The sequence below is a fragment of the Erinaceus europaeus genome, chromosome 4 (assembly GCF_950295315.1).
Source record: "Erinaceus europaeus chromosome 4, mEriEur2.1, whole genome shotgun sequence".
NCBI lineage: Eukaryota > Metazoa > Chordata > Mammalia > Eulipotyphla > Erinaceidae > Erinaceus > Erinaceus europaeus.
The window spans coordinates 87,195,588-87,207,200 of NC_080165.1; the positions used below are offsets into that span (position 1 = coordinate 87,195,588).

At 35.2% G+C, this 11,613-nt stretch overlaps 1 protein-coding gene across 1 annotated transcript in view; it reads left to right on the plus strand.

Annotated features, from left to right (window-relative positions):
• COL21A1 (collagen type XXI alpha 1 chain) overlaps window positions 1-10,632 on the plus strand; it is a 185,797-nt gene extending 175,165 nt beyond the window's left edge. Inside the window, exons 25-30 of the mRNA XM_060190825.1 lie at window positions 3,060-3,092; window positions 3,856-4,002; window positions 4,092-4,146; window positions 5,418-5,618; window positions 7,763-7,840; window positions 9,385-10,632. Of these exons, the coding sequence (XP_060046808.1) occupies window positions 3,060-3,092; window positions 3,856-4,002; window positions 4,092-4,146; window positions 5,418-5,618; window positions 7,763-7,840; window positions 9,385-9,572 (702 nt within the window). The 3' untranslated portion in view covers window positions 9,573-10,632. The remainder of the gene's footprint in view (window positions 1-3,059; window positions 3,093-3,855; window positions 4,003-4,091; window positions 4,147-5,417; window positions 5,619-7,762; window positions 7,841-9,384) is intronic.
• The last annotated feature ends 981 nt before the right edge of the window (window positions 10,633-11,613 follow it).

Sequence of the window (11,613 nt, forward strand, 5' to 3'; positions counted from 1 at the left end):
TGGTGGGGTGGCTACTTAGAAAGAAAAAAGGCCAGAGGTTTCAGAAGGGAATAGACTTATAATGAATGATACTCCCTGGTGGGACAGGAATCTTGGTTAGGAAAGAAGCTCAGCTGGGGAGCCTGCTAGGAATTGGTTTCACAGGGACTGGTTATGGGGGGGGGGCAAGCAGGAGGAGGTGTGCTTTGGGATTAATAATTTAAAAGAAAAAATTTTCTCCCTTTTTTTCTATTCTATTTTTTAACCCAAATTAAGTTATAGTCACCTCCTTGGTGTCACCACTAGGACCCCTTATTGACTGGCCTACTAAAGGCAGAAAATCCTACCGTTTCCAGGAGATGTGGTCAGAGCTCAAGCCACTAGAAGCTTCTCAGTCTGCCATCTTCCAGGAACCTCTTCGGTATCTCTCACTTTTATCTTCTCTCTCCATCTCAATAGCTCTTTGTTTGTAGCCAATACATAAATAAATAAATAAATAAATAAATAAAGCTCTTTTAAAAAGGAGATTGAGACAGTACAGTGATTTGGTAATCATACCAGTTCAGGAGGTAAAGGTTATACCCTAGAGATATGGAGACTAAACTGTGCAGTTATGTCTCCAAGGGGAGGAGAAGCATTTAGCTCAGAGGTTGTCTGAAAAAGGTTCAGGATGTGTGCTAAATATTAAGATGTTGTGGGGCCACCTGATTGCACTAGTTACAATGCACTAGGACCCAGGTTTGAGCCCATGGCCCCCACCTGCAGGGAGAAAGCTTTGCAGGTGTTGAAGCAGGGCTGCAGGTGTCTTTATGCCTCCATCCCTCTCTATCACCCCCCTTCCTCTTAATTTCTGCCTGTCTTTCTGTAGTAAATAAATAATAATAGTTGGAAAAAATATTGAGATGTTGAGAATTTGGAAACTAACAATAAAAGCAAAAGAAGCCAAGAAGAAAATGGGTTGAGTTTGCTTGCATACAATTGTATTCACTAAAAATATATATTTTAATTTTAGTGTTCTTGATTGGATGGGAGGATAACTTAAATCAACCTACTTCACTCAGATCTACTTTCTCTTTCTTTTCCAGCAACTGAGACTAATCTGCTCAGTTTCTCTACTTTTACTACACACTATGTAAGAACTGTTGTTCTCGTGGAAAGGTCTTCTTTAGTCCTTCTGTCTTTCAGCTTCTTTAACCCAGACATTTTACCAAAAATCATTACAGTAGTTCTCCCAAAGAAAGGTATTTTCTTTGGAATTTGAGCTCACAACCTAGCCATCTTCCTGGTTTATAGATGCTATTCTTCCTAAAGTTCCCATAACTTTTTTTTTTCCTGAGTTCTCCAGGAAAATAACAAGTCTTTTCCCTTGAGGCAGGACGTGGGTTCCCTTGCAAGTTTCAACTCTTTACTTGCTGGAAACCCCATTTCCCATTACCAGGAACTGAGCCTATACAGAATACCCAGGGACCTAAGCAACTGCTGCTTTTTAGCAGCTGGATATCCATCTCATATTCTTTATGTAAACAAAATCTTAGTTACCTGTCATCCCAAGTGCTGCATGTGTTTAATATTTTTGTCTTCAAGTTGTTGAGGGAGTTCAAGAGAATATTTGTTAGAGAAGTCATCTTCGTGGATTCTCAGATGACAGATGTTTTCAGTTCCACCTTACTATTTATATGCCCCTTTATACTGTATTCCAGTTTTAGGAATATGTCTGATGAGAATCACTCCTGCATTTCTTCAGAAATCACCCTTAAGTTAAAGGATAGATTTACAGAGAGTGTTTAACTTACTAATACGTTTTTTTGTAGAAAAACAAAAATTTAGCATTCACATTTTGAGAATCTTTCTCTGTTGTATACACTGGGTTTACCTATTTTTTTCTCTTTACTCAGTTTGGATATTCTTGTTTAGTGAAACTGAAAATAAACCAAAATACATACTCAGACATCATTGTGTGAAATGTTATACTCTAAGTTTCATAATGAATTACAAAACATCAATTTTTCATTTTAAAGTTGAATAATAAGATCCTGCCTATGCATGTGAAAATTATACTTCTTGTCCTGAACAGATATTAGATAATTTTAGAACCTGAGTCTACAATGGATTTTAAAAATATTTTAATGCTTTCCCTCAGATTCTTTTCCCTCCTATGTCACTGTAATGAATATGTGAAAAAGATGTATTAAAAATAACTAAGAGCTACTCAGATCTAGTGATTATAATGGTGAATGAACTCCATAGATGAAAAAAATCATCTTTTATATATTACATTCATTCTCTAAATGTCTAAATTTCCAGAAATAATAGTTTAAGCATAGGGCAGATTTTTCTTTTCTGCTAATTACTTTTCATAATATGTTTTACTTACTCATCAGTATTATTCAGTCAAAATTTACTTCAAGAACATAAAATTGGAAAAACAGAATACTCTGTCACAGAATAATATATACCTTATCTTATCTGGTTTAAGACTTTTGAAAAATAAAATAATATATTTGAATTAAAACTAATATGTAAATCAGGTATAATCTATAGTAACCTACATATCTGACCCATAACATATGGAAATATTCATATCTAAGAATGAAATATATGTTTTATATACGGTTTTTAATCTACTGCTTCTGGTGGCTTTTTTTTTTTTTGATAGGACAGAGAGAAATTGAGAGAGGATGGGAGAGGGAGATAGGGAGGGAGGGAGAAAGAGAAACACCTACAGACCAACTTCACTGATCATGAAGTGTCCTGCTCTCCCCCCCACAACCCCATGGGAAACAGGGCCTTGAACCTAAGATCTTACACATGGTAACATGTGTGCTTAACCCAATTGGTGTTAACCCAGATGGTGTTCCACCATCCAGTCCCTTTATCAATATTTTTATATTATTAGGTTAGAATGTTGTCATTATTCACCATTAAGCAGAAAAGCTCTCTTAATGAGTGTTATTGTCACTACTTCTATCATTTTTTTCATATAAAATTAAAGTTTAATTAAATATGTGATAAATGTATTTAACACCTTACTAGACTGTAGCTTGTTCATTTATTGTAAAATTTCCCATTAATTTTCAAAGGGAATTCAAGGTCTTCATGGTTCAAAAGGAGAGGTATGTTTATTCATTTTTTATTCTCCTCTTTAGTCTATATAATTTTAATTTTATAAATCTAGCTATTGACATCACAAACAAAAAAATGTGTTTCATATTCTTCAGTGTTTACTAAGTAGTAATTTTCAGAACATATGGTTTTGTTGAATTTGGCATAAAATGTTATGTATTTGTGTATAAAATTTTATGTATTTGTAAATATTATTGCTTCTTTTAGATTTATAGGTGGCTGAATATCTTTACATACTTTTTATTGAATAATATTATGTTTCTGTGTTTGTCTCTAGAATTCTATTTCCTTGAAAATAGGGCTGTATGATATTCTTTGTTATACTTATGGCACTATGTATATTTCCCACACAATAAATGTGTAGGGGGGCTGGGTGTTGGCACACCTAGTTGAGCACACAAGTTACAATGTGTAAGGACCTGGGTTCGAGCCCCCAGTCCCCACCTGCAGGGGCAAAGCTTCACAAGTGGTGAAGCAGTGCTGCAGTTGTCTCTCGTCTCTCACCCTCTCTACCCCTCCCTTCCCTCTAGATTTTTAACGGTCTCTATCCAATGAATAAATAAAGATAATAAAAAATTTTTAAAAATAATTGTGTAGGGTTGGATGGATTTGAAAAATGTCAGCTTAATAGGTTGAGAAATTTCTCTACTGATCAATGACACTCTTTTCCAGTGGTTTCCCATATAACTTACCTACACATGATGTACTTACCGAACTATTTAAGTGGCTCTTAAATATTTCTTTTGTTTCTAGAGAGGTGAAAAGGGAGAACCTGGGCTCAGAGGTGCTGTTGGACCAAAAGGAGATTCTGGGTTGGATGGTCTGATGGGACCTGTGGGCCCCCAGGGCCAACCTGGGGAAACAGGTCCTCAGGGCCCCCCTGGATTAGATGGGAAGCCTGTATGTATTCTACTTCCTTCGTAGTTATTTTTCCATTTTTTTAAAAAAATTGATATGAACTTGTTATAATAATTAATAATTTGATGCAGGGAAGAGAATTTTCAGAGCAGTTTATCCGACAAGTTTGCACTGATGTATTACGGGGTAAGTCTCAATCATAGTTTTTAGAAACACATTCCAAATTATAAAGTTGTACAGTTGTTTGGTAGAATTGATGGAAGGTGTAAGATGAAGAAAATATAGAACTTCTATGAGCCTGTTTTTATTTTTCTAGATGAGTATTTTTAATGAAATAGTTTTATAAAATGAAAATTACATATTATAATTATTGTGTGGGTGTGCAAACAAGAGAGAAGAGTACTGTGCCACAGTTTATGTGGGTTTGTGGTGGAGGGACGTGCATTAAACAGAGTTTCATCCATGCATGAGGGTGAGGTATTAAATAGGCTCATTTACTCTATCGAGTTATCTCTCTAGCCCTCTTTTGTGATCTTTCACATCAAGTAATTTTTCATTATTTAGCCATTAATTAAACTTTACTTTCGAACACAGCTTTCATAACCTAATTCATAGATATGGCTGGGGGCATTTTCACTTCCCTCCCATTTTGAATAGTTTCTATAATACTGAAAAAAAATAAAAATAAAAATAAAAAAGGAAAAGAAAAAAGTTGTCCATAGTATTGATTATATCTGTAACTCCCTAGGTGTGAATGTATTATCCAAGAGTGTGTATTTTTTTTTTTTTACCTCCAGGGTTATTGCTGGGGCTCTGTGCCTGCACTTCGAATCCACTGCTCCTGGAGGCCATTTTTTCCCTTCTGTTGCCCTTGTTGTTTATATTTATTGTTACTGTTATTGTTGTCATTGTTGTTGGATAGGACAGAGAGAAATGGAGAGAGGAGGGGAAGAGAGAGGGGGTGGAAGAAAGATAGATATCTGCAGAACTGCTTCACCGCCTGTAAAGCGACTGCCCTGCAGGTGGGGAGCCAGGGGCTCGAACCCGGATCCTTCTGCGGGTCCTTGTGCTTTGCGCCATGTGTGCTTAACCCTCTGCACTACCACCCAACTCCCAAGGGTATGTATCTTTACATTAATAACTAAGGTTGTCACGTGGCACGAGGCACAAGGACCCGCGTCCAGGTTAGAGCCCCTGGGTCCCCACCTGCAGGGTAGTTGCTTCACAGGTAGTGAAGCCCATCTGCAAGTGTCTTTCTCTCCCCCTCTCTGTCTTCCCTTCCTCCCTCCATTTCTCTCTGTCCTAACAATGATGACATCAACAACAACAAAAACAAAAAAAAGGGCAACAAAAAACGGAAAATAAATAAATTTTTTAAAATTAGAAAAAACTAAGGTAGAAATACTAACTCGCACTCACTATTTAAACATAAAATGTGGGAATGCTTTGTTTTTAAGCCCAGCTACCAGTCTTACTTCAGAGCGGAAGAATTGAAAATTGTGATCGTTGCCGGTCTCAACAAGGTTCCCCTGGTATTCCTGGGCCACCTGGTCCCATAGGCCCAGAAGGTCCCCGGGGACTGCCTGGTGCACCAGGAAGAGATGGTGTTCCTGGATTAATGGGTGCTCCTGGACGCCCAGGGGCCAGAGGATTAAAAGGTACTTGATTTATGCAAATAATTAAATGGACAACAAAAAAGTATTTTGTGTTGTTCTATATGTATTGTTCATATGTATTATGGGATGTGCATTTATTACATATCTAATAAGCAAGAGTTCATCTATGTTTTGTAAATGAAATTGAAAATTTTTATGCATTCTATTTGTACTTTCGTATTTGTTCTTTAAAAAACCAAAATTCTGTTACTTACTATAAACAAGATGTTCTTTTTTATTATATGTATTTACTTATTGGATAGGGACAGCCAGAAATCAAGAGGGAAGGGAGTGTAAGAGAGGGAGAGAGTGCAACACTGTTTCACCACTCAGAAAGCTTTTCCACTGCCAGTGGGAACCAGGAGCTCCAACTCATGAATCTAGGTTCTTGTACATTGTAACATGTGTTCTCAACCAGGTGCGCCACCGCCTGAACCCTGATTAAGATTTTCTTATACCAGAAATGTTTTCTGTGTAAATACATTAGATTTTAATTTCTTGAAATGTTTCACCACTGGGAATATATAAAAAAACAAACAAATAAACAAAAAACAAGATATTCATTATCCAGTCAAATAAAATGGTGGCTATAAAGAAGGCACTTGAAAATGCTAATGATTGGATGCTACATCAAAATACTGCTCCCACATAAATCTCAACTATAAAATTATATCTGATTAGAAGTCTTAAAAATTCTAAGTAGCTGCTTCTGGGAGCCAAACTACAAATGATTTATAGTTTTCATCCTTTTCTTAGTTTTACAAAGTTTCTATAGTTAAAATCAGTGAAATACAGAAACTTCATCCTTTCAATATTAAAGTTTCTTGAAAAGCATATGATGTCACCATGTAAAATTCTTTTATAAATCTATTTGTCAATTGAGTCAAAGAGCATTAGAGTAAAGTTGAATTTACAAAACATGATATTGCTAATTTGAAAGTTTTGACAGTACACTTAGAAATTTTATGTGCGTCTAGGGAGGTATTTAACTAAAAATTATAGACATAATTTCCATACTTTGGCAATGTCAATTTTTACTAAAGAATTTTTTTTAGGAAAAAATATGCCTTATGACCATATTTTCTCAGAACTGATCTCTCTTTTCGTTTTGATTTTTGTGTGAAATGATGGCTGATCTTCTATTTTTATATGCTGTCTTATATGTGACCGATCTAAATTTCCATCAAAAAGTGATAAATAAAAATTAAATTAAAAAAAATTGATGGAAGTACAACCCCACGCAATGTGTCCTAGAGTTCTGCTTCCCCAGAGCCCTTCCCCACTAGGGAAAGAGAGAGGCACGCTGGGAGTATGGATCAACCAGTCAACGCCCATGTTCAGCGGGGAAGCAATTACAGAAGCCAGACCTTCCATCCTCTGCATCCCACAATGACCTTGGGTCCATACTCCCAGAGGGTTAAAGCATAGGAAAGTTATCAGGGGAGGGAATGGGATATGGAGATCTGGTGGTGAGAATTGTGTGGAGTTGTACCCCTCTTATCCTATGGTTTTGTTAATGTCTCCTTTTTAAAATAAATTTAAAAAAATTAAAAAAAAACTTTTCCTAACACATGAGACTATCTAGTTCTACTTCAGATGGGAATTGTGTGAAGTTGTACCCCTCTTATCCTAAGGTTTGGTCAATGTTTCCTTTTTATAAATAAAAAAATTAAATTAAAGATTGATGAAAGTACAACTATCTTTAGCAGAGAGGATTAATCTTAAACCATTTTCTTTTCATAATATTAAATGACAATTACATCTCTTAGTGATTTTACAAATTTTAGGAAAAAATTGCTTCAAAAAATCTCCCCATTAGTAATAGTGAATAGGTGGCAATCTATTTTTAAAAATATGCATTTAAAAAATTTCTTTATTTGGGGATTAATGGTTTGTAGTAGATAGTAAAATACAGTATTTTGTACATGCATAACATTTCCACATAACAATACAACTCCCACTAGTTCCTCTGCCATCATATTTCAGGAGCTGAACTCTCCCTCCCCACCCCGGAGTTTTTTACTTTGGTTCAATACACCAAAATATGCATTTTTAATTCAATATATGTATTCACACCTTTTAAGATACGTAAGGGGTTGTGCCCTTAAGGGTAAAGTAAATTTATTTCTATGTTTGACATTCTGCAGGCCTACCAGGAAGAAATGGGGCCAAAGGTAACCAAGGGTTTGGGTACCCTGGAGAACAAGGTCCACCTGGTCCCCCAGGTAAGAACAGGTATATGCTCATAAGTATTGCTGCACAATTCGCTCTACAAGAGTCACCAAAAATCTGTGTACAGTAATTTGAAATCAGGACAGTTTTTTTCCTCCTTTGAGTTGCTCATATTCAGTATGTTGCCATCTACTACAATTTTTTTAAAGTGAAATGATTTACTTTTATTTTTTTATATTTATTTTCCCTTTTTGTTGCCCTTGTTTTTCATTGTTGTTGTAGTTATTATTGTTGTTGTGGATGATGTCATCGTTGTTAGATAGGACAGAGACATGGAGAGGGGAGGGGAAGACAGAGAGGGGGAGAGAAAGACATCTACAGACCTGCTTCACTGCCTGTGAAGCAACTCCCCTACAGATGGGGACCTGGGGGCTCGAACTGGGATCCCTACGCCAGTCCTTGTGCTTTGCGCCACGTGCACGTAACCTGTTGTGCTACCACCCTACTACTAGTTTTTTATTTGTTTCAGATTCCTCTCTTTTCATGAACCATTAATGATTAGTTTATCATTTAGCCTAATATCTATTAATTGCCTACAACTTTAATTAAGTTCCTAATAAATATTTGTCCATAATTGTTTCAGGAGGTATTAGTAATAGAAAATATCTCTAACCACTATGATCTATCCTAAAACATGAATATTTTGCTTTTTATTATCTCGTCATCAACTTCATTTTTTAAGTAATTTATTATTATTAGTGTGAGAGAGAGAACCAGAGCACTACTCTGCATTACACTTGTGATGCAAAGTATCAAACTCTTGACTTTATGCTTGCCAGCGCATTGTTTTATCCACTAATTAACCTCCCGAGCAACTTGAGTCACCTCAGCAACTTTAAAATGAGAATATTCAAACACAAGACCCCCTGCTTTAAGCATGTTAATTGAACTAAACTATACTGGGCAAGTTAGTACTCTAAGACTTATGTGTATTGGTCATTACTATACTATGACAATGAAAATACATTTAGATATGACAACTAGTATTTTGTGTATACTGGAGTTCCATTATTACTCATTATTAAAAATACTAAAGATGGTGAGTAGTTGGTTCTGCAGCCAAACTTACAGGTGATTCATTCTTTACAGTTTTCTAAATTTTACACGTTTTCTGCCCTTAAATTCAATGAAAATTGATTAGTTCAATATTAACTTTTTGTGGCATAAAGCTGGCCTAATTATACATTTTCCCCAACATATATATCACTTGCTAATTTATAATAATATTGGCAAGATATATGCTTAAAGAAAGGAATAAATTTGGAAAACCCAGAAAGTTTACTCTGTGTTTTAATAAGTAGGATGCTTACTATATTAAAGTAACCTAACTTTACAAGAAAACATTTTTTTTTCTTTTTGGATGGTTCTTTTCAAAATTAAAAACACATTGAATTAGCAAGAGAATCTCCCTTGATTTACCATTAGTGTAGATATATAAAGATTTTAAAGGAGTACTTTTTACACTGTTTATAGAATCAACTATTTCACCATAGAAAACCACACTTCTCTATTTGTATGTTCTGTGTTTATTTCTTAGGTCCAGAAGGCCCTCCTGGAATAAGCAAAGAAGGTCCCCGAGGAGACCCAGGTCTCCCTGGTAAAGATGGAAATCATGGGAAGCCTGGGATCCAAGGACAACCAGGCTCTCCTGGCATCTGTGATCCTTCACTATGTTTTAGTGTAATTGTTGGAAGAGATCCGTTTAGAAAAGGACCAAACTATTAAGAGTCTGATGCCTCATTCAGCAACCTAGGCATGGTGCTTTTCTTTTGTGGTTTTTTGTATCTCAGGAAGATAACCAACAGTCATCCCTTGAAAAGAAACTAAAGTACCTCGGAGTTTTTATTATTTTTTTCTGTAAGGAAAAAATACATAAAAGGTCATCGATACTGATTTTAAAGACTTCTTAGTGATTTGGAGCCTTTAGATTAGTAGCATTAACTAAGTCTCAAGGGTTTCTTAGGAATTCATTTATTTTAAACAAAACTGATTAGCAGAAGAAGAAAAAAAATCACCATTGCCTATAAACCAGTCGATTTTAGTCACTGTGAAGTATTTCACATTCATCTTCCATGCAGTAGACTATCTAAGTTCAAGTTCATGTCTATGTGAATTTCATGTTTCATATTTCATGCTTCTACATTAACCAAGACATATATATGGTCATTGGAAATAAGATTAGAGATGATACTCAGCTGTGAGAGATCATCTTGCCCTACCAGTCATTCACGTTTGTATCTGTACTTACTGGGTGGGGTAATAGGATGTTGAAAGTTTTGAATATCACCTCTGAATAAGATTGTATCTCATTTCCTTTGAAAATTCACAATTTTGACTAGTGATTTTGCCAAGATAGAATATGGATTACATTGGGAATGATAACATTAAAAACATATTAGAAACATCTCATTATTGCCAGTCAATATGTTTAAAGAGAATACAAGTTTAGAAATACTAAAAGATGTTTTCCCATACTTGCTGACTAGTTGGAATATTTGTTATATGCCTTCATTTTCGATTTCACATATATGCATATGTTCATATATGTTGCCTTTCATTGTAGTGAAGTTAATAGGAACAAATACTCTAGTTGAAAGGAAAGATAACCCCACAGATCCTGGTATGTCCTGATATTTTTAGCATTTTTTGAAATTTTCTGAACATTCCTTGTGTACTGTACCTAATGCTTTTATAAAGAACATAGTTTGAGATATCTCACTCTTATGCTCTAAAATTTTGTTACATGCTTAACATTCAAAGTACAATAAAGTGTTGTACAGTTTAATTGCTGCCTTTTTTTAACTCCTAACTCTTAATTGAAGACTTCCATATCACATTGTCATTGTATTCAGTGGACATGATTTATTAAATAATTTATACTATTACTTTTCAAATATTGGCTTACTAACAAGAGAAAGAAAGATTCCAATAATCTGACCATATATGATGGTAGGGATTAAACCTGAGGTATATGGTTTACAAAGTATGAAATCTACCTGTTGAGTCACAATTTCCCTATTTATTCTTAAGTAATTCATCTGAAATAAGTATCTAGAAATTCATTTAATGTACTACTTATCTAAATACATGCCATCACCTGCTTCCTGGCCCAGGAATCACTCTTGGTCAGTGATACTTTTGTGGTTCCTTCTCATTCCAAACCCCAGGAACCTGCTTAGACCTACTAATCCTTCCACCCCTGTGTATCATAGCACTGACTTTTAAACTTAATAAATAAGCAGGGTAGACTAGTTGGTGTTATTTCTTTAATTCAACTACCATTGACCACATAGATATTTAAGTGCTGGATACTATGCTAGGGATACAGTATAATAGATATATAATCTGACACAAGGGAGCAGGTACCTAATGAGACACAAATGATTCTAATTCATTCATCCCATAAAAGGAGAAAGTGCTAGATAAATATATAGGAAGATTATATATATGGAATTATCTGCCTCCAATCTGCCTCCAAATCTCATGTTGTAAGTCTAACCCTTATTTGAAGATAGGCTAACAAGAAAGCATTATAGGTTAACAAGGAGGCCATATGGGAAGGGTCTTAATCTGATAGGATTGGTTACCATATAAGAGGTCACCACACACACTCAGGAAAACTTGTTTGCGAAAAAATGGTGTTAATGCAACTGTAATCCAGCGATAGAATCCATCCTACTCTTGATTTTCTAATCCCTAGAAAGACTCATAAGAAAATGCATTTTTGTTGTTTCAAACTATGAACCACAGATTTTATAGTAATGAG